General features: G+C 34.8%; 1 protein-coding gene across 1 annotated transcript; it reads right to left on the bottom strand.

Annotated features, from left to right (window-relative positions):
* Positions 1-232: 232 nt before the first annotated feature.
* LOC149080006 (glycerophosphocholine cholinephosphodiesterase ENPP6-like) lies at positions 233-23393 on the bottom strand. The gene is made up of 7 exons (XM_089238929.1): positions 23099-23393; positions 10801-11157; positions 9560-9669; positions 7809-7973; positions 7116-7259; positions 1826-1940; positions 233-1627 (listed from the first exon to the last, which is right to left on the bottom strand). The coding sequence occupies exons 1-7, from the start codon at positions 23340-23342 to the stop codon at positions 1263-1265; spliced, it is 1500 nt and encodes a 499-aa protein (XP_089095055.1). The 5' UTR covers positions 23343-23393; the 3' UTR covers positions 233-1262.
* Between the last annotated feature and the right edge of the window lie 259 nt (positions 23394-23652).

Below are 23652 nucleotides of genomic sequence, written 5' to 3'. Positions count from 1 at the left end.
CGTTACGTCATTTTATTTCAAATTCATGTTTTCTCTTATGCTTTTGATAATTTTACGCGTTTATGCTCATATCAGGGACGTTAAACCAGCATTGACAGGTTAAAATGAGCAGTAAGTATCAAAAATATATGGTGAACATTTTGTCACATCTAGCTTTACAGTTTATAGAACCCATACACAAACAGCGTAAGGGGGAAATATAATACGATACCAAAATGAAAAAAAAACAATTGAAATGTCGCTATTTTATTTCGTGAGAACGATGAGAATTCAATTTTTTTAATAAAATTATTGCATTTCAGTTGGCATAGGTTTTTCTTGCATTGACATACATAGAAAACGAAATCGTAGTTTAAAATATAAATATCCAGAAAAGAAACTCAACGTATATTAATATGTGCTACACAGAGATGTAATGAGAGTTAATATAATAATACATTCGACTAAATTATTAATAATCTTTTGAGAATAAATTATTCTTCGTGAACTTTTCCGATTTGTGAAAGATTCAAACTTGATTAATAAAATTAAACAGTTCAAATTCATAGAGATGCCAAACTTTCCATGAAGTTCTGATTATACACATATAAAACACACATTGGCACTTGTTGATAGTTTAAATACTGCATGTCTCAATTATTCCCTTTGTCTTCTTGAGTGCACACTTCACTCGCGTAAGAAAAATATATATGATATGCAAAAGTTTGTTTGACTCATTCCAATGTGGTATGCTGGTACTAATGCTTCTTGCGGATGCAAACTCAAACGATAAGCAACATTTTATGAGAAAAACAAAGAACACCAAAAACTTAGTTGTTCTCGAATTCACAAATCTCGACTCGATCAAATCCAGTGAAACTTTATCAATGGTGGTGCAGCAAAATGCTTGATGGTGTTATTTAAATTACATATATCTACCAGAACCATTACAATCCACCAATAACGTTAGAAATAGAAATGAGGTTTGAAAACTATGATAATTTTATTCAATATATATATGAAAAACAATTTAATTTCCTTAAATTTTATTTCTTTGTTTTGCTACTCTTCTGAAGAGAGGTCTACTCACGTGAAATGGGATGGTTATCAGCGTTAACTCCAAAGTTGAATCCAAATCAGAGCGACCATCTGCGTATGCCCGGCTTCAGAATCGTTGGTGGTTTTGCTTCGAGGTTTAATGAGATTTTGTACAGACCCACCATGAACACATCTACACTCGCAACCCATCAATGTTTTAAATTTTGACATCAGTTTAGAGAAGCTCATTGGAAATAAGTTCGATTCAAATAAACAGGGAGCGTGTAGATTATGAGAAGTGAAATCAAAATCGTGATGTCGAAATATATAGTCGTGACTAGCACTGATTTTGCCGAGTTCTTCCTTTTCCCTCTGAAAGTAGTCTTAACTTTTTTATGGATTGAATTTTTGTTTTTATTATGCGATGGAGCTCTTGATTTTTTTCCCTGTCCGACATGAATTTCTGAACGCAGAGCATTTCCGATCAACATACTCCGCATACGAGGCCAAGAGCCGTTATTTGGCAACGGTTCCATTCCCATTGCTCGACATACGACTCCATAATGATCAACCATTTCAAGAGGAGGGGAGATGTAACCTTTCTTGAATGCTATAATAAGAATACATTTTTAGAAATCTTTCAATCACATAAAAAATGCAAATTTCAGTGATGAAATTTTTTTGTTGTTACTATGGCAGTTAATAGAATGCAAAGCTTTGAGGCATTTAAAATTAATTCTCATCTAAATAAATTAATGTCTATGCTGTCACTGTAAAAGGTTGAAGAAAAAATAACTATTTTACTTACAAGGACCACGTGCATAGAAAATCGTTCGCATGTTCTTAACTGTGTAAGGATCATAACCATGGTAGCCTTTGAAAATTCTCTCCGCAAAAGGTTTCATCTTTTTTGGATCAGAAAGCTAATAAGCATAAAGCAATACAGAAAAATCAAAAACCAGTTGACAGAAATGAACTATTGCATTAAGTAAAATATTATACAAATATACAAATACAAATACAACGCCACAACAGGCAAAATGCCCAACGAGGTGGCTGATAAAAAGATGCCCATAAAAATATGGATGTCATATGTTTCAAAAATACAGCAACCCCATTAAAAATGCAATTAACACAAATTATAAACAATATATACACATGATAAAATATTATACAATGCCCATAAAGAATACTTATGGTTGTCTTATTCTAAGAATGGATAGCTTCTCGATTTACCCCAACATGTTTATCGTATTTCTTTTTAAACGTGTCAATTGTGTTACAATTTACTACCTCCGGGGGTAAGCTATTCCATTTATTAACAACCCTATTAGAGAAAAATTCCCTGCGACACCATAACCTTGCATTGTCCCTCACCAATCGATACTGGTGTCCCCTTGTAAAAGCGGTTGATTGGCGGTGTACTAAAAGTTCATGGTCCATCCTATCCATCCCATTGAAAATTTTGAACACTTCGATCATATCTCCTCGACACCTGCGTTCATCCAATGTAAACATATTCAAAAAATGAAGTCTCTCTTCATAACTCAAGCCCTGTGTGCCAATAAGGACACGCGTAGCTCTTCTCTGCACCCCTTCAATCAAGTCTATGTCCCTCTGTAGGTATGGTCTCCAAAACCTTACCGCATACTCCAGTCCAGGACGAACTAAGCCTCGAAAAAGCGGAAGAATGACTTTAGGAGAACGCGAAGAGACCTTTTTGAAAATGAGACCAAGCATTCTATTCGCTTTTTTGACAACCGCTGAACAATGTTCAGAAAACTTAAGTCGCTCGTTAATGAGAATTCCCAAATCGGTGACTCTAGTTGCATCCGGGATAGTGACACCATTCAACTCGTAAGAGAACCGTGGGTTGTTCGAACCAAAATGAGCGACCATGCACTTATCTACGCTAAACGTCATGCTCCATTCATTTGCCCATGCTGCAATCTTGTTTAAGTTGGTCTGGAGCAACTCCCTATCGCTTTCATTTCCGATTACCCCCATTAGCTTCACATCATCTGCGAATTTGCTAGTAATTCCATCGATACCCTGATCGAGTTTGTCGATAAAAAGTGAAAAAAGTATGGGGCCAAGGACACTTCCCTGAGGAACTCCACTTGTGACGTCTGTCCAACCAGAGAATTCCCCGTTCACCATAACTCGTTGCGACCTATCTCTTAACCACGATTCTATCCAATTCAGCAAGTTGCCCCCTATTCCAATCTCGTGTAAACGCTTCAAGAGTTTGCCATGTTGTACCCGATCGAATGCCTTCTGGAAATCAAGGTAAACAACGTCGACATTTTTGCTCTTACCCAAAGCCTTAGTCACGTAATCATAGAAGCAAAGGAGGTTAGTTACACATGACTTCCCCTTCCTGAACCCATGCTGATTATCCGACAATACATTATTCTCGTCTATCCACTTCACAAACTGCCTTTTGATGATAATTTCCAAAATTTTCGAGAGGGAGCTCGTCAAACTCACTGGACGATAATTAGACACCACTTCTCTACTACCCTTCTTAAATATCGGAACAACGTTAGCCAGTTTCCAATCTCTCGGGACGATACCCTCAGCAACACTACTCCTGTATATCTGTGCGACTGGCCCCAACAATTCATTAGCACCTTCCCTGAGAACCCTGGGATAGATATCATCTGGTCCTGGTGCTTTGCTTGCACATACATTTCTTAGAAGATTTAGGACCTCCACGTCTTCTACTTGAATATCGTTGAGGGTTTTATTACCCCATGCAACACCCGTATATCGAATATCATTATCTCCATTAAAAACCGACGCGAAAAAGTCATTGAAAGCACTACACATGCCTACATTGCTCTCTACCTTAGAGCCTCCTATCGAGAGGGGACCAACTGTCCCCTTACATCCATTATTGACGTATCGAAAAAATGATTTTGGGTCAGAGCCAATGTTATCTGCCAACCTAGATTCAACTTCCTTTTTACTATCCCTTATCGCTTTCTTCAACAGTCTTCTTTTATCAGTAAACAATGATAGGTCACCACGTCCACTTTTATACTCTCTGAATGCTCTTTTCTTTTCAAGATAAAGGTTCCGCACGCTATCCGTGAACCATAGAGGGTGTGATGTACAAACACGCTTTTTTCGAACAAAGGGTATGACGTCGTGCAAAACAGAGGACAGCTTCGTACTAAATTCTTCCCATTGACTTACCACCCCTACTGATTCCAACCGGTCTTTGAAAACTTCCGCTAACCTTCCTCTCAAAACATCAAAGTTAGTTCTCCGAAAACAAGGAACCAGTCTTTTGTTATCAACCTTACCCGAGGAAAAGTTACCCGAGGAAAAGTTACAGTGAAATCTGACGATACGATGATCACTGGAAGAAAACTCTTCCCCCACCGAAACATGTTCAACTAGATCCTCAGAACTAGTAAGAACTAAATCCAAAATAGCAGTACCCCTTGTGGCTTCTGATACATGCTGATACAAAAAATTATCGAGCACCAACTTAAGAAAGTCTCTTTCATACTGATTTCCAGATGAAAGGTTCTCCCAATCAATACCCGGGTAATTGAAATCCCCTAGTATGAGAACCCTCTGTCGCTTACACATGTAGGAAATTTCATCATGCATTTTGGCAATGTAGCTTTGATCCCTATTCGGTGGATTGTAACAAACCCCAACAATAAGTTTATGACGTCTTTTGCTCTCAAGTTCAACCCATATGGTTTCAATATCACTTCTCTGCACGTTACACTCTCTAGCCTTCAAACAGGATTTCACGTATATCAACACTCCACCCCCTTTCCTATCAGATCTATTTCTCAAAAAAGTATCGTATTCTGAGATGTGTAAGAAAGATTCATCCCCATCGTTTGCCCAAGATTCTGTAATGGCTATAAGATCCAAGCCCTCCACAACTATCATAGTTTCTAAAAAATCTTTCTTATTACCCAAGCTCCTGGCATTTATTAACACACATTTTAATTTGCCCGGTGGTTTGTTGTCAATCGAGAAGCCATCCAAGTCAGAGGTGGGTAATTTCAAGTCAGTACTGTTGTGATTATCATTAACTAACCCGCATTCCCGACTACGTGGTCTGGGAGTAAAAAACCTGACCTAAGACTATCGTAAACCTCCCAGACCCCTCTCTTATTTAGATGGATCCCATCCGAACGAAGCCACCTATCGGTAAATGCGGGAAGCTCCAAGAACGTGACCCCAAGTGAGGAGCAAATGTCCTTCAGGCCTATATTAAATTGGTGGATCCTACTCCTATATCTCCTACTACCCCTTGGCAGCACTGGAATCACTGCCACATCTGAACCCCCCTCCCTAGCGGATAATAGTAAATCCCGGTATTCTGACAGAGACTCACTAATATTCGCTCCTACCTGATTTGTTCCCACCCACAGAATCACCCTCAAGGGCAGCTTTCGGCGATGAAAAACGGCTCGAACGTTGCCAATCTTCCCCCCAGGAAGACAACAGCGCTCGAAACCCCGAAAATCCCTACACACTCTGTTCCCAAGTTCCCTAACCATAGAATCGCCGATGATTAAACCCCTATCACTATCCCCCTCTACCTCATCCACGACCACCCATTCGCCCTCTAAAATGTCGTTGTTCGTGGAGATTGCTTCTTCATCAACAGGTGGCTCGACGACCAGAGGCTCCGTTATAACCGGGCCCTCTAGCACCCTAACCTTTTCCCGTAAAGCTTCGACCTCGAGTTCCAGCCTCTTCCTATACAAGCACCCTTTACAATTGAAACTATCAGCTACTATACCCCTAGACCAGGGAAACCTCCCGTCGCAAGCTCTACACAACACTAGTCGAGGTCGAGGCATACTAACACTATTGCTAAAGCTAGATAATAATAATAATACTTAAAAATAGGAAAATGAGAAACGTTAACTGGAAATTAAAATAATGTAAAATACATTACTATGCAAAATATACGTAAGAGATTATACGAAAAAATTACGTAAAGTAGAATGCTCAGCACTAAATCACGAAGAATAAAATAAATATGTATATAAAGAATACAACACCACCCTCTAAAAAAAAGTATTAAGCTACGAAGTACAATTTATACTTATTAGAATTAGCTAACTATCTCAAAACACTAACACTACAACAATAGGCCCAAATGGAAGGAAAACAAAATTATTGAGAGTACCCGGGAAAAAGTATACACTGTTTGCTAACACTAACGTCCAAAAACCTACGAACTTATATCAAAGAAGCGAGCGAACCTGGCGAAAAAACAACGAAAATGAAATGCGAACGAGAAAAATAAATTTAAGTCGATCGAAAATACACAACGAAAATTAACAAAAAATGAGAGCAATATAATAATAAAAAAAACAACCACTTATCTTACAATCCAACGTGCGCTGAAAAAAAGAAAATCACCGCAGAATATGACCCAAAAATAAACAACACGCTAAGTAAAACTCACGAGAACGAAGAAAAACACAAAGAAAGACACAAAATGGCGCACTGGCGTGACGGATAATCCTTCGGTAATCACCCGGCAACGGTTTCGGATAAAACTTCTTCTATTCGTCGGTGAGCGGAGCGTGATAATAGCACGTCCGTTCCCAACGACGGCGAAGACGAGACTGACACTATATTGTAGCACATTGAAATCGTTTTCATTTGGATTCCATTTTTGCGACTCTCTGTAACTTATGCATGTAACATTTTGCATGAATCCACAGTAAAAAAAACTATGCTTTATAAAAATTTAAAAAATCCACATATAAGTATTATCCGAGGATGTCATTTTTTCCGCTATGCGAAGGTTTTTAACAGCTGGCTGATACGGATATATTTTGGAAGAGAGAAAATTCAACTGCCCTGCGGGGAATCCGTTGCGCCATTCGTTGCCTCTGCAGTCTAGTGCGTTAACCCAGAAAGTGAAAAGTCGGGGGTTCGATTCCCCGCAGCGGCAATTGAATTTTCTCTCTTTCCAAAATATATCTTCTCATCACACAGCCAGCTGTTAAAAACCTTTGTATACAAGTATCAATCTAAATTTTCAATTTAGTACTCATAGATATTCGTTACGCTAAAAAAGTATGTTGCAAATATATACTTACTGCTTTGATGATGTACCCTTCATCAGCCACTAGTAAAATAGGCTGTACTAGCTTATGTCTTTTAAAATGATAGTGATCTGGAATATCCCTTTTTCTGTAAATTGTAAGGCCTTTGATTTCAGCCTTTTTTAAATTTTCGAAAACCTTGTAAATAAAAAAAAAGAAGTATTTCAAAACAAAAATAATGATTGAATAATTCGATGCATCATAAACCAGTTGATTCTATATTCATTCACTACATAGAAAAATATTCACGTTTTCAAACAATTTCCCAGATCATGTGAAAAATGATTAAAATTTTTTTTTGAACATGCATTTTTTTTAAATGAGTGAATATTTTTTCCAGAAATAAAAACCCAAATTTGGATGATGAGGCTAATGTGTAAAGTTTCATTTGATAATTATCTATACTTCCAAAATTATATAGATTTAAAAAAATCAAATTATATTGGTGAATTTTTAGGGCAATTTATCTATGGTAATTCCTTATTAGTATAAATTTCAGTTGCATGTGGATTTTTCTTAACCATCTCTAATAGTGATGAATAATGCGATAAAACTTTTCCCATCAGAAAACTTTGTTTAATTTAATCAAAACTGGCATGATTTTTTTTAAATTTATATATTTTTTAATTTCTTTAAATTCTATAGAAAATAAATTCAATTATTTGCTCTGGGAAGAAATTTGCAAACCTTTTCTTCTTTGCCTGCTACTGGTAATATCATAGACATAGCGCCTCTGTCCAGCATCAGCTTTATATCTTTCAAACCGATGATTTTTTCAATGTCGATATGTTTTGACTCATCAGATGGATTTATTGAAGTCATTCCATGATCAGAAACAACGATTAAATTCACCTAGATAACAAACAATAAGATTATAACCATGCTAAGTGAACATTTCTGGAATTTTTCCAAGAGATTTGTACGATCTGTCCAGAGAAAGGGTTAAGGGATACGTTACAAAAACATTCATGCCTCAGCCTACATTCAAACGCAAACCTATTGAAACACAAGTTGTCGCGCCAATTTTATTCATTTCGCATACTTATTCGCCTGGTGCAAACAAACATAAGAATATATTAGAAAATCAAGGCTACCCGCTTGTGATACGATTTAATATATGCTCAACATATTTTTTGAAAACCTGGAATTTCTTCACTAGGAACTTGATCGGGTTTTTTTTTTTAATCGGTTATATTGGGTTACTCACTGATTTCGAAACTACTTTTGATTATACTGATATGCTTGTTTTCCCAGAAACTCCTCCCAAATGATACTCGTGAGGAGAGGAGCTGATGCGTCCAAGAATACGAAACACTACTGTTCATACAGCGGAGACAAATTTTGGTATTGCACTCTGAAACTTCCATCAAACTCAATTTGAATTTACCCATGCCGAACAATTTGATCATAATAAAAAAAAAATATTGATTCAAATACTTTTAAATATTGTTCCTTATCAAAAATGTTATACTTGTATATGGGTACACAATTTAAGGCATCTAATCGGTTTAGTTAAATAAATCAAGTTAAATTGCGAACTTTTTGTGCAAATATCAATCGAACTTTAATTGGATTGATCGAGTTGATTAAATCAACTAAAATTTTTAACTGCTATCAACAATTGCTCGATTAACCAACCCGACTAATCGATTAATCGACCAGCCCTAATTTAAATCCATAATATCCGAGTGAAAAAACGTATAAAAGGAATAAAATCCTCAACAGTCCAATGTCGGTGTTGTCGGGCCCAGTCGAGGCGTAAAGCTTTGTGTCGTGCAGTCATCAAGGGTACAAGAGTGGGCCTTCGGCTCCGAAAGCCCATATCGATGATGTTTTGTTGAATGGTTCGCACGCTGACACTTGTTGATGGCCCAGCATTGAAATCTGCAGCAATTTGCGGAAGGGTTGCACGTCTGTCACGTTTAATGATTCTCGTCAGTCGTCGTTGGTCCCGTACTGGCATGATCTTTTTCCGGCCGCAGCGATGTCGTAGATTTAATTTTTTTACTGGATTCCCGATATTCACGGTACACTCGTGAAATGGTCGTACGTGAAAATCCAAATTTCATCGCTACCTCGGAGATGCTATGTCCCATCTCTCGTGCGCCGACTATAACACCACGTTCAAACTCGATAACCTGCCATTGTAGCAGCAGTAACCAATCTAACAACTACGCCAGACACTTGTTATGTTATATAGGCGTTGCCGACCGCAGCGCCGTACTCTGATTGGTTCCATGTCTCTTTATTTGCATACGCATGCCTGTACCAGTTTTTTTGGCTGTTCAATTTATAAAAGGATATCTCTTAGCTTGATATCAAGTCACACAGTATATTCTTGTTAAATTAAAAAAAGTTACAATTGAATAAAAATAAAATTTATCAAGTTATTGAAAATTTCCATTTCTTTCACACCCATTGGAAAACATTGACATCACCTGATTTTGCATTCCCTTTTTAACAATCTCATCTTGTAGATTGCTTAAAATTCCATCAATGTCCCTTAATGCTTGTTTTCTGTCTTTAGAATCTGGTCCTCTGAAATGACCTGCAAAAACAGAACAATCGCAAGTATTTTAATCGCAAGTATTTTCCTAGAACTGCCTTCTATTTTAAATTCTCAATTATAGCCGTTGACAACGGTAAATCAAAGTAAAAACAGGAGAGATTCAAAGGTTTAATTTTTTTTGTTTTGAGACACGGGTAGTGATCCGGTAAAAAATTATAATTAGAAAAAAAGCTCCTGCTGAAAGTTGAGGAATTAAACTTTTCGGCATCAAAACATTAATCCTTTCATCGCGGACATGATCATCATCATCACCATCAACCATTGTCAAACTGCTGATGTATTAAGGTCTAAGTTTTCCATTTTTCTCTGTCTCATGCTTTTGTCATCTAGTTTACTCCAGACATCTTTCGGATCTCTCCGCTTCATATTGTTTGGGGACACCGTCCTGAATGTTTAACATTACGGGGATACCAACTTAGGATATTTGTGGTCCATCTCTGATGTCCTGTCTTCTTTTTTGCAATGTGTTCAACCCATTTCCATTTCAAATTTTTAATTCTCTTTATGACATCACATACATTTGTTTAGCTTCTTATTCAAATCCCTTGTAATGCCTAGCATACATGTTTCCATGTTTCCCTGTGCTGTCTGTTTGTATAACATACATCTGGTTAAGGCATAATGGCATGTTACACTTCAGAATCGCACAGTTTTTGCCGAAAGTTCTGTTTTTTTCATTGGCGATGTTGTTATCCATGGTTATTTCTTGTCCCAAGTGCACGCAGCTTTGTATTTTTTTCCATCGTGGAAGAATCTTAGATCTATTCATGAGATAAGCATGGCATGATCTCGCATGACTAAGATTTTAGAACTAAAATTTCCCTGGAGATGGAACCAGGGCATTGTAAAGTATGACGTGATAGACGAATCTCATCCGTTCTACCACCGTTCCCCAACTCCCAAACTAGGAAACTTGTCCGGTGCTTAGTCGACGGTGCTCAAAGTTACCCTTGGATCTGACTGACAGGTTTTGCGGGAAGTTCGACTGACCTCATCCATTTCGTTCAATCTCACTTAAAATATAAGAATATCCATTAATACATGAACTAAACTTGAAATCAGATACATATAAAATATAAAAAGGCATAAATTCGATTCAATTTTACTTGCCATTAGCATCTACAGCTTCGTAATAGACTAATCCTAAATGAAAATTATCATTCTGAAATTTATCTAATATTTCTGTCAATGCAGTACTGGTGTCTCGATTGACTTTGCCCCAAACCCAATAGTTGGCATATTCTTCACATTTGGTTGGTCTTTTATCTTGAATCAAAACTTGGCAACCATCCCACCAATAAACTGCAGTCTTCAAATCCCTCTTTTCAGCCGTGACCCATATGGGTTCAGCATCATTCCACCAGTGGGCATGAGACGCGTTGGAATGTAGAGCCATCAAGAATAGATCATCCTTCTTTGAATCATACATGTAGTTCTGTATGATTCCATGACTTTCTGGATATAGCCCTAAAATGACAAGAACAGATATTTCAGGTGAACCATATGTAGCTCGACAATATACAGCCTGTCCCAAATTTTTTGTCCAGTGGACTGTCTCTGCAGGACCGTTGACATCATAAATAAATTTTCTATTACAAAATCTTTTGAAACGACTTGTGGTTGTTTGTAATGTCATCAATTTTGTGGAGGACTATACAGGGTGATTCAGAGAAGATGGGAAAAACTTTAAGAGGTGGTAGTACACACAATAACAAACAATTTTCATCAAAAAATGCATGTTCTAAAATGAAATGCAAATATGCTAGCGCATTTCGAAACGGCCGCTCCGCAAACGTTAAAACGGCATTCCTGTTGAAATTTATCGGGAGAAAAAGAACACCATGCATGCAAATGTAACCTGGGGAAGGAGAAGAAGAAACCGTATGCACAGTGAGTAAAAGGTGCGGACGTCAGCCCTGTGAAGTTGGACAGCTGTTTTCAAGCAGCTGCAGATGCAAGTGCGCGAATGTTTTCGGATTGGGCAACCACCTGTGGGGGAAAACTCTCACCGTACATTCGTGCTGCCTCTGTAGTACTTCTGTTTGCAGCTCCGTAAATGAAATGCATGTCTGCTTTTTGAGTATTACTAATTCCATACTAAAGTATTACTAATTCCATACTAAAGTATTACTAATTCCATACTAAAGTATTACTAATTCCATACTAAAGTATTACTAATTCCATACTAAAGTATTTCTAATTCCATACTAAAGTATTACTAATTCCATACTAAAGTATTACTAATTCCATACTAAAGTATTACTAATTATCCCGTACGTTACAAATGTTAGAACGCGTGGTTGCACGCTGGAATAACTTCACAGGGCTGGGATCCGCGCCTTTTATTCACTGTGATGCAGATTTAGAGCAGATTATGGTTTCTTCTTCTTCCCCAGTTTACATTTGCATGCATAGTGTTCTTTTTTTCCCGATAAATTGCAACAGGAATGCCGTTTTACCGTTTGCGGAGCGGCCGTTTCGAAACGCGCTAGCACGTTTGCGTTTCATGTTACACCGTGCATTTCTTGATGAAAATTGTTTGTATTAGAGTGTACTATCACCTTTTAAAGTTTTTCCCATCTTTTCTGAATCACCCTGTATACGTAAAAAATAAAAAGTTGACTTTTTATACAGACCCTGCGTATTAAAACTCTCAATCCAAGAGATTAAGTTTGGTTTTGAAAAGTCATGTACAAAAAATTTCGTATTTTTAAATCTAATATTTATCGAGAAAGAAAAAAAAATTTAACTGGAATTTTGTGTATTTATCGCAGAGATGAGTTCAAAAATTGTGAAAATCCAAATTAAAGCAAAAATATCAAAAATATAATTGTTATAATGCGACTTGAAAATAAAATAATTTCGTTTAGTAATTACCGCTTTATAATTCAAAATAATTTCTTTACAAGGAAAACACAGTGAAAACATTTTAAAATTTTAAATTCAATCTCCAAATATCTTACCACCGCTTCATATTTTTGATAAAATAATTAAATGAATAAAAATTAATAAATTGAATTAAATGAATAAAAATTAATAAATTGAATTAAATGAATAAAAATTAATAAATTGAATTAAATGAATAAAAATTAATAAATTGAATTAAATGAATAAAAATTAATAAATTGAATTAAATGAATAAAAATTAATAAATTGAATTAAATGAATAAAAATTAATAAATTGAATTAAATAAATAAGTAAAATAAACAAACAAAATGAAGTTAAATAAATACTAAACCAGTTGAATGATAAATAAATACTAAACCAGTTGAATGATAAATAAATACTAAACCAGTTGAATGATAAATAAATAACTAAATATTAACCTAAGTAATAAAATAATCTAAATATTAACCTAAGTAATAAAATAATCTAAATTTTAAAAAATACGAATACGTAAATTTCATTTTATTTGTGTACAGTCCCTGAACATGGAGGTTTTAACTGCCAATGCGAACTTGTCAAAAAAAAAGTTATTGAATCATCGTACTTTTAATTTTATATATCTAATATATAGTTGAATATCAAATTTCTTTGTAAATGACTTTTCAGAGCAAGGTTTACATTTCGCTAGTTAGAAGTTTCAGCTTACAGAATCTGCATAAAAAATTGTTGTTTCTTCTTTTTGTTTAATTATGTATAAATATTTAAAAGCAATGACATTTTAAGTAAACGCATGTTATTTAAAAATATTTTGGGATTGGAAATGTTTTTGAATTTAACGGTTGTGCAGTGGTAATAGCTCGCTGGACGAATAATTCGGGACCGCCTGTATAACAGGTGAAATCACTGCGGTCACATGTTCACATATGAAATTCATTACAAATTCAAAGGCGTGTTCATTAAATGAGAACATAAACAGAGAAATGAGGAAAAACTTTATGTAAAAAAATTAAAGTATCCCTGAAACAAAATTTCAAATTGATTTGAATTTTTTTCATGTGCAGCGTGTCTTTTTTTTAAGTCATTTCAAAATGATACCACCGAAAACCTCGGTACAATCTTGCATTTAAGAATCGATATTACAGCGGAACTTCGGTTAACGAGCATAATTCGTTCAGTGAACATGCTCGTTATCCGAATCACTCGTGTATCGAATCGATCTCCCTCATAGGAAATAATGTTAACTCGGATGATTCGTACCACGATTATTCATACACATAAAAATGGCATTTAATCAATAATTACTCGCTGTTATCTGTTGGCTCACCGCAATCTTTTTCTTTTTGTGTGACTTTGAAAAAGAACCTATGGCACTTACTTTTGTCTTCTTTTTAGGATTTCATGGAATGGGAAATTACATTGTCGTTGGATTCATTGCTGCACACTGCTACAGCTTTACTTGAAAGGTTGTTTTCTACAAAACTTTAGGTGTATTCCCGAATTTTATATATCGCCCTAATCTGGTTTGAAAAATGAGAAATTCCTCCTCATTTCTCTTATCTTCAGACGAAATCCCGTCCACAAGCTGTTCCTGTGGAGATCCCTCAGTTCGTCTATGGTCAACTTCTGCCTATGTTCCTTCACTATTTCTTGAATGTCGTTCTCATTCACTTCCAGTCTCATAGTCTTTCCCTAGGACATAATCTCTTTGGCAACTGGCGGCTATTGTTCATGAGATAAATCCTCAAAATCCCGTTCAATAAAGCAATCAGCCCAGTTTTATTCAAGCAGAATTGAGGGTTCTCTTGGTGGCATCCATTCCAGGTTTTATCGATGATCTTGAGGCAAAACACAATGTGGAAATGGTTTTTCAAAAACTCTAGGAAGATTTCTTCCGTTAAGAAGATTATCCACAATCCCACAGTACTTGCGTTGGCAAAAGCGAAGACCATCGGTTCTGTTGTGATCACGCGTAACTGAGTAAACAAAGTGCAAACTTTTGCTTGTAATGCGATACATCGCTTGTTGATCGAGCCAAAATTTGTTCAACATTTTTTATCGTTATGTGAATTTCTCGTTAACTGAAGTTCGGCTGTGTATTTCTTTTGTACATCGATTTTCCAACGATCTTCGGTTGAATCTCGGGGTACACCTACTCAATTATATACGACTATAAACCACTGCTTATTATTTGCAACTTTTTTCTGAGAGATTGGAATAAAAATTATATATTTTAAAAACTGATTTGCTAAAAATATTTTGTTTAAGGTAACAGATTGTGAAGAATCTCAGTATTTTATAAAATACCCCCATCCTCCCAGCAATCTCTTTCATACCTGAAGATTTCATTATTGGTGAAAGAAATTTACCCGTGCCGATTATGCACAGCAGCAGGAAAAAGCATGAAATTTTTTCTCAAAGTATAGCAAAATTCGCACGTGTGCATTATACCCGGGAAATTACTGCGTATTCTAATAGTAGAAGACAGCGTAAAAAACATATCTTGTATATCTATAGACGGCTGAAATCACAGAGGAGATAGAAGTCCCGTTTTTATACGACCATTAATAACATTAAAATCTCTACAAGTTTTAATTACTAAAATACTGTAAATATATCAGGATTCGTAAAGAGAAAATCAAAAGACTTCACTGTCTATTGAACCTCCTAAAAAAATTAAAAACATATGAGAGTGATCATAAATTGATATATCACAAATTGTTCGTTGTTGGAAGAATACTTAATAACACAAGCGGCATTTATTTAAAAAAAGTTGCATACGTAATGGTCTACTTATTCATGTAAGAGCGAAAGTATAAATGAGTCTTCTTTAGAGGAAAGTGGCCCGAAGAGGAAGTAAAGAAAGTATAGATAGAGGAAAAGAAAAAGAAGAGCATTGCCATTCAGCGCTGTATGAAAAATATATGTCAAACAGGTAAAGTTGACATCAGTTAGTATAAATAAAGAAACTTAGCGGTAAAGAAAAGAAACGAAAGCAAAATAAAACCAGTCATAATAAAATAACAAACAATGTAAATCATTTTTAAGCAAACACTAAAAAAAATATAAATACTTATTTGTGATAGTTTATTAGTTAGGATGTTTTAAACAAACGAATGAAATAGTATATTATTATTATTATTGCAAGAGGGGAAAGAAAGGCAATTACACTATTTTCAAATGAATAATGAAACACGTGAACCTTATGTGTTTTAGGTATTTTAAATATAGGTTGACGGGAATTTAGGACCGTCATACATTAATAAACTGTATCGTTTCTTTCATGCAGTTCTCTAATTGAAATGCTTCAAAGAATTAGTGAAGAGATAAAAATGGAAAATATATTTAATAGCATTTGGAAGACACAGCTTGTAAACAACCAAAGCATTAGAGCATTAGAGTCTTTAACCTTTTTCCAGTCACGAGCACTGCCTATACCCATCATCAAAAGAAGAGCACCCACCTTACGGTAAGTCTAACGTACGAATGCATGAAATCAAGATTATTTCAATCTTTGAATGTGATTTGCACAAGGTGTTAAGTCGTACGTTCTTCAAGTGCTCGTGAGCACGAAAACGAACACGAGCATCGAGCATTCTAGGTACTTTAAGGATCACCATGGTGCTTGCGAACAACGGGTTGAAGATGCCTGCATAAGAGTATGGTGCCTCCACTCGGCCTTCTTGGCATCCAACGCAAGGCGATTTTTTTAGTTTAGCGCTTTCTAAGCATACCGTTATTATATATACTGAGAGAATCGAGGATCCTTGCATTGTGCAATGGGGTGCGATACTAAGACATTTCAGTACAAAATATTTTGTAAACAAGAGATCCTTACTCTAATAAAAAGTCTTTAAATCAGAAAAGATATTTGAGACCTACTCAAAAAACTATCATTTTACTCGTACATAAATATACACTTATGTTCGCGTTTCTTAATTAATTTCGTAGCATTTAAAATTCAGCCTGTGGAACATTTAGCAATCATCTGAGGACTTCCAGGAATCTACAGACCATCTTTTGATTTTGAATGCCATTATATTAGAGACATAATAATTATGGAAGTCCAATCCTGTAATTAAAAAAAACAAGCAATTTCCTCATTCATTCGGAGGAAAAAAGAGTCAATTTCCGAAATAAGTGAAAAAATTCTTGTTCATGTATACAGATAATTATGATTATAATATTAATTAGTTAATATTTAACTTGTGTTGACATACATATGTGTTGATAAATATTTAAATTGTTTTGACACGTCCATGCAAAAGATGCATACGGTTCAAGCAATATATAAAAAAAATTCTAAAACGAAGAGTATGTGTTCTTTAAAGGCAATTTTATATAACCTATACTTGGTGGTCAATATGCCTAGGTAGTGTACTCTATGGAATAGTCTCTATGTAAATAAATGATGAAAATTAGGACAGAAATCTATCCACTGATACAGATTGAATAATATAAAACTGTTGAGAGTGAACCGATTGAAGTTGACGACATGGAGACGAGGGAAGCTCAACGGATTTCCCTAATCTAATTAGAAAAACTTTCAATGGCCAAACACTTCGAATAAGGTTGTTGAGCTATTTTTGTGCATGCAATACGAACATGAGACTTTCCTTGATAGCTCATAGGTGGGACGGCGACCTCTTATGGGTTAGCCGCAACATATCGTTGACGAAAACACAAGCGTTTCCTTTTCTTTCACCTTTTCGGATAAACCTACAGAGCTTAGAGTTAGCTTAATGCAAACACGTCGACCCCTTTACAATTTATCGCGGCGTTGATAGAATTCGAGTACAACGAAAACCCCATGCTCAAGGACTTTCATAATAACTCCAGGCAAATAAAGGAAAAGAAGCATGGAAAAGTTTTTTCATTGCCGCTATATATTACTGTTATTGGAAAGACCTGGCTTTCGAATTAAATTGATACACAAGAATAATAACTCTTGGATTCTAATTGAGGCTGAAATACTATCATTAGCCATAAATGAAACGTATTTAATATTTACTGGAGAAGAAAACAAGAATTCGTCCAGAGAAAAAAAATCATCTTCAATACGGAAGAAATATTTCTTACTTATAGAAACTTCTGAAAGAAACCGAAACTAAACGGTCAGTTAATAAATCAAGACTTACTATTTCTGAATTAATTAACCAACTTATATACCTAAATGTGGCATTTAAAAAAACAAATCTTTTAAATGAGTGGCGATAATAGCTGGACAAGAATGCAGTATTGAAACGTGATCCGAAGAAGAAAAAAAAAACATTACTTGCAATGATGTAACACTGTTCGTGTCGTGCAAACGTTGTTACATCTCTATTGCGTAACACGGTGTAATATACATTTCACGGAACGTAAAAAACGAAGACATGCTGGATTAAGAGCGAGGTTTTTCAATTAGTTTCCCACGCAGTCGTTCGAGCATGTCGATGTGTATAAGTCCGAAGTCAAGTCATCATAGCTTTTGAATTTGGAGCAACAAGGAACCAGGAAAACGTCAAGAGGTCAATAGAAACAACTAAAAAAATGTGTCGCTCAATATTTTGATACTATCAGACAATAAGACCGAAAGAGATTTGTACTTCCCGTGAAATCTTGATATGACTGAACGCTATCTATCTTATTCAAACCACCATTAAAAATGTAATAAAGTACCTAAATTCGACGTACTGTAATTTTTCTTTTTCGATTTTGTACCATTAAGGTATATTTACGATCATAAAACAACGAGGTATAAATAAAAGCAAATTTAAATAAGAATTTTGATGAGAAAAGTAAAAATCTTTTTAAATTGTTATAATGGTAAAATATACTCAGTTTTCTTTCATTTTGCTGTTATCTATAAACTGCTAAAATCTTGCTCAGCAAAGTTGAATGGTTGTTACCTAGAATTTATTTCCGATTCCCTCAATTTGATGCGATTTATAAATCGTTGAACACGTAAAATTCCAGCAGCTCTCTCAAAATATTACACCAAAAAGAAATCAACTCTTTCTAGATAAAAAAATATTGTACTTATATAGCCGTATTTTTGTATCGAAATGACACTAAAATATATTTTGTAAAATACCAAAAAAATTGAGAGAAAAAATTTGTATAATGGATTTTTTGAACATGTATTCGCCATGTACATTCAAATATACACTGGACCATGAAAGGTTAAATCAAAAACTCAATTTTATACATACGGTACCTGGGTATTTATAGAATTGTGCATGAATATAACGAAAAAAAAAGGAATATTGGAATGGGGAAAAAAAGTATGAAGAGAATACATTCAAAAACATGAATCTCCAAGCAGATAAGACTGAAAACTTATTATACAAACAACATCGAACAAATTTGAAAATAGTATTATATTGATGAGCAGAGTAGAAAGTGAAAATTTCTGGTAAAATCGTGTAAAATGAAGAACCTCTTCGTAGTGTGTGTGAATGCCTTTAATACCTCCTCTGAAGATCACATAACTCCTGATACGCACATCTATGCAATAAAAACTTCAAGATAAATAGAAATGCCATATAGATCGAATAAAGTATCGCGACGAGCTTCTTCAAAGGTTCGGCATTTGAATTGCATGGATAACAGCAAACGCCATAGTAAAATTTATATTTTCTAATAATTATTCGCGTTTCACAATAATTACTCTTATTTTGAGTTGCTGTATTGTAGATATATTGAACATCCATACTTTTATGAGCTTCTTTTTTTTCAGTCACCTAGTCGGGCATTTTGCCTGTTGGGGCTTTTGTTTTTGTATTTGCATTTGTTGTGAAAGTTGCAAATACACAAACGCCAAAACAGGCAAATTGCGTAACGAGTAGGCTGAATGAAACAGAATAGAAAAAAATGCCAATAATAAATATCACTAACTTATATTGATATGGAGCAAATCCAAATGATATGATTGTCAAAATAATCAAAACCTCCACAAATAATTAATTACCTTTCTAATATTCTGATAATCTTCAACATAAAAGAATGAATATGAAAAATAAATTTTATATTAACGGGAATATCATCATATTTTTCTGATATAAACAATATTAAACATTTATACTGGTTGAAATTGAAAAGTGAGAATAAAAAAAAAGAATGATGAAAAATTGTTCCTGTTGTTGTCGAAGATTTTCTGATTTGTTTTTATGCTTCCGTGAAAAATGTTCCTGCACGTGTACTTGAATTTAGGACAGTGCATGTTTCAATCGTTTCAGATAAATTACGATTACCGGAAACAATTTCAAAAACGACAACTTGCAATGAGATAGGCCTTAAATGATTGGATATTGCAAAGCATTAACTTGTTCTACGAAGAAGACGACTCAATCACGTGCTTTTAGATGTCGTGTAAAAAAAAACTCGTTGAGAAAATTACTCTTTTTTCCCAGCCGAGCGAGACTAACCGTAAAGATGCACGTGAATTCATTCAACCAAAGAAGAAAAACTTGAAGAAATCTTCACTCACCTGTAAAGATTATAGATTGATGATCTATTGTAAAGGATTACATAACTAATTATGATTTCAATTTCCTAATTTTTTGTTGCATTATTTTTTTCTTCTCATAATGATCCGATATCATTCCAAAATAATACGAAACATTCGTAGGCTTTCGCGTGAAAAACAAAAACTGATTGTAAAATAATATTTTGTATTTTCTGTCAAAGGAAGTTTTTTTTAATTTTTTATTTGACACATAATTTGCTTAAATCCTGTTTTACTTTACTGTAGCGTTCAAGAATTTTGACAACCATAACTGTGTCCGTAAAATTTGTATTTGCATTTTTTAATGAAATCTATCCTATGAAACATAAACACTGAGTCGCATTACAAACTATTATGAACAAAAAATTGCGTATCTAAACTTTTTAAATTCAGAAAAAAATTAATTTACTTTTATGTTGGCTCAAAAGTCTTTTGACACAAACAAACAAAAAAGCAAACACCTACTAAATAATCAAATCAGTCATGCATTTGGCACCATAACAAAGTAGAATAAGTGAACAGTTTATTGGAAGCAGTTTTGATTGCCATGTTTTGGTATGGACTCAATGAGTTTGTCCTTATGGTCAGTGTATTTTTTCTCTCATTCTTTTTCCGCACAGTGATAAAAACCATCTAATTCAAATAATTTCTTTCTCCGACTCGTCTATCGAACTCAATCCATAAATGCTTGATAGTATTCAAGTTATGGCTTTGACTTCACCACCCATAAAACTCTCATTTTGTGGCCTTCCAAGTAATGTCTAGAAAGTTTGAGCTATATTTACGGTCATTGTCGTGCTGGAATATCGGTAAGAGCGGCATGTGTCACGTCGTAAAGAACAACACGTGGTTATGAAATACATTTTTATAACGGAACCTGTCCCATGTGTTTTTTTCAGAAGGTAAAGAGTACCAACACCATTAGCGGAGAAGCATCCCCACTTTCATCTCCGTGTTTAACAGTAAGAACCTAAAATACCTTAATAATTACAGTAAAACTTACCTTATAACTACCTACAAGAGCCTGTAATACCTCATATGGCTGTATTACATATTACCTATTTGTACCGTGGATTGTTTCTCTTGTAAATAGGAAGATTGGTGTAATCCTCCCTTGCCCTCCTGTAAATGAGTAATAACGATTTTTTTTCACTTGGAAGACAACCAAACAAACAAGCCCATGATGTTCAGTCAGCGTTTTACAATTGATAGACTCACATTCAATTCTTTTTTTTTAATTAAATTCATCAGGTTTTTTGCCTAGTGGACATTTCGAGGATCTCTCTTTGCTTGCATTTTGATTGTTCTACCTATCCTATCTGTTATCTTCTTTGTCGTATTGAAAGAAAATTAGTTTTTACATGTTCCCGAGATTATTAAAAATGGGTCTAAAAATTATGACCTGTCTTTTAATACCAAAATTACTTGCCACTTAAGTTTGGCTTCACCTCTTACTTAAAGCCTTGATTACGCTTTCCCGAAAAAAATCCACCGAATATTTTTATGTGTCAGAGTCCTCATAACGTGTTCTTCATAATCCTACTATAAATTCATATGAAAAAGGGATTAATTACCTCCATATTTGATTAAACTATATTTTTCAAAACACTTTCGATTCGTCCAAATGAAAAATTATATAATAAAAGCTCACTAAACCTTAAACAAATAAATTTCAGCTACAGATTTCGATAAATATCTTACTTCTACTTTACATATGTCAAGATCAGGGGAGTGCATGCAAATGAGTTGGCGCTACAAACATTTTTGCATTTGTCAAAAGACTTTTTAGCGCTACTGTATATTTGAGTCCTAACCTTACATACTACATTAATCGGGATAAAAATTAAACACTCACACATTCTGTCGACGTTAATCAGAAATATTGAAATCGTTGACTGTAGGAGGAAATTTGTTCAATTTTTCAATAAAATAAGAAAACAAGGCTATAAATAATAAATATTTTCTGAAAAAGAATCGATATTAGTTTGATCTCCATAATTATAATCACGCGTGAAAGCTTCACTGCAATATTTATCGCGGAATCTTGTGTATGTCAAAAAGCCAACTTCCAGGTTTGAAAACTTTTTGCAGATTTTGTATTTTCATCGTAAAGACTTAGATAAACTGAATTCAAATTACTTGATTTATAAGAAACGAAAGATTTTTTTAATAGAAGTATCAAAATCGCAAGACTCCGTACGGGAATAATGATCCACAATAGAATGTTATTAACTTGATCGTGATTTTGTTTCCCGGATTCTAAATAAATTTCAATGATACACACACAGTTAATTGTCATGAAGCTAAGCATGAGATCTAGAACGAACTGCAGTGGTTTTTCATTTAGTGATATAGTTTTTTAGTTGGCGGGTAAATGTAGATCTCTGTAAAAAAAAGGTCGTATAGTGAAAATTGCATGTGAGTGCACAATTAAAATACGCATTATATATATATATAGAATTCATTATTTTGCTATTGGTATGAAAACATCATATTCGTATATTTCTTATATCTAAACCAGTGTTTCCCGAAGTGGGCAATATCGTCCCCTAGGGGACAATGCAACGGTCCAGGATATACCAGGCGATAGAGAAGCTAAGGTATAGCATAGGATCCTATGGGATTGTTTGAGTTTGGGGGGGGGGCGAGGAGAGAAACAATTTCTAAAGGGGGTGACGAAACAAAAATTTTGGGAAACTATGATCTAAATCAGTTTCCCAAACTTTGAGTTCCGCATCGCCCCCTTCTTCAGAAATTTTTTTCTCTCATCGCCCCCCGACTCAAGTGAACCAATAGGATCTTATGTTATACCCGTAGCTTCTATCGCCCACCAGGGGGCAATATTGCTCACTTTGGAAAACACTGATCTAAATCATAATATCATTTCTATATAAATTAAAAATTAGTACTAGTATTCATGAAATATGATATTTTTACCAAGTTTTTCAAATTAAAATTCTTGATCTTTTGTTTTGCATTTTTGTTGGAACTACTCGTTAACGTGGATCAATGTTTCACCGATATCTTTATCTTACCTGTTACAATAGTATACCAGTTCGGATAAGAGTTTGATGGAAAAACCGGTGTCACATATTCCGCTCGTACACCATTCTCTGCTATTTTTTGGAATCCAATTAAAGATGTATCATTCATATAATCCCATCGCACTCCATCAACAAGCACAAGTATCACTTTTTCGGATTCACCGTCATAATTGGGATAACAAGCCACCACACACAAAGTCACTACCACTATTACTAATTTGCAGATCCACCACATATTCAAGATGAGGCTAACCTGAAACTTGCTCGATTAAAAACTTTTTGAACGTTTTTCCTGTCGTGTGAGTAAATATTTTTTTTTCTTGTTTTTTGTCTTTGGCGGGGAAACTTTACCTGGTTCGCCAATTATTTGCCAAGAATCTCTGCTAATCTATCCAACTTCTTTTAAAAGAAAAAAAGTAGTTCAAGAAATTGGCGCAAAGTATCCGAGGTGAATGGCAATTTTCATGACTCGACTGGTTTGCTTTTTTTGCCGATCGCGTTCTAAGTAGCTCATCAAGGAAACAGAAAGTGGTTTACTTGATTCA

Source organism: Pholcus phalangioides, unplaced genomic scaffold (genome assembly GCF_987345545.1).
Source record: "Pholcus phalangioides strain wild (caught in Gottingen) unplaced genomic scaffold, Ppha-v1.0 ptg000011l_1, whole genome shotgun sequence".
NCBI lineage: Eukaryota > Metazoa > Arthropoda > Arachnida > Araneae > Pholcidae > Pholcus > Pholcus phalangioides.
Note: the sequence above shows the minus strand (reverse complement) of the source record. Positions and strands in the feature narration are given on the sequence as shown.

Coding starts and splice junctions, on each gene's coding strand:
- LOC149080006 (XM_089238929.1), bottom strand. CDS start 23,342: ATGTGGTGGATCTGCAAATTAGTAATAGTGGTAGTGACTTTGTGTGTG. Junction 9,670..10,800: donor CGAAGCTGTAGATGCTAATG/GCAAGTAAAATT, acceptor CTGTTTTTGCAG/GTCATTTCAGAGGACCAGAT. Junction 7,974..9,559: donor AAAAGGGAATGCAAAATCAG/GTGATGTCAATG, acceptor TTTGTTATCTAG/GTGAATTTAATCGTTGTTTC.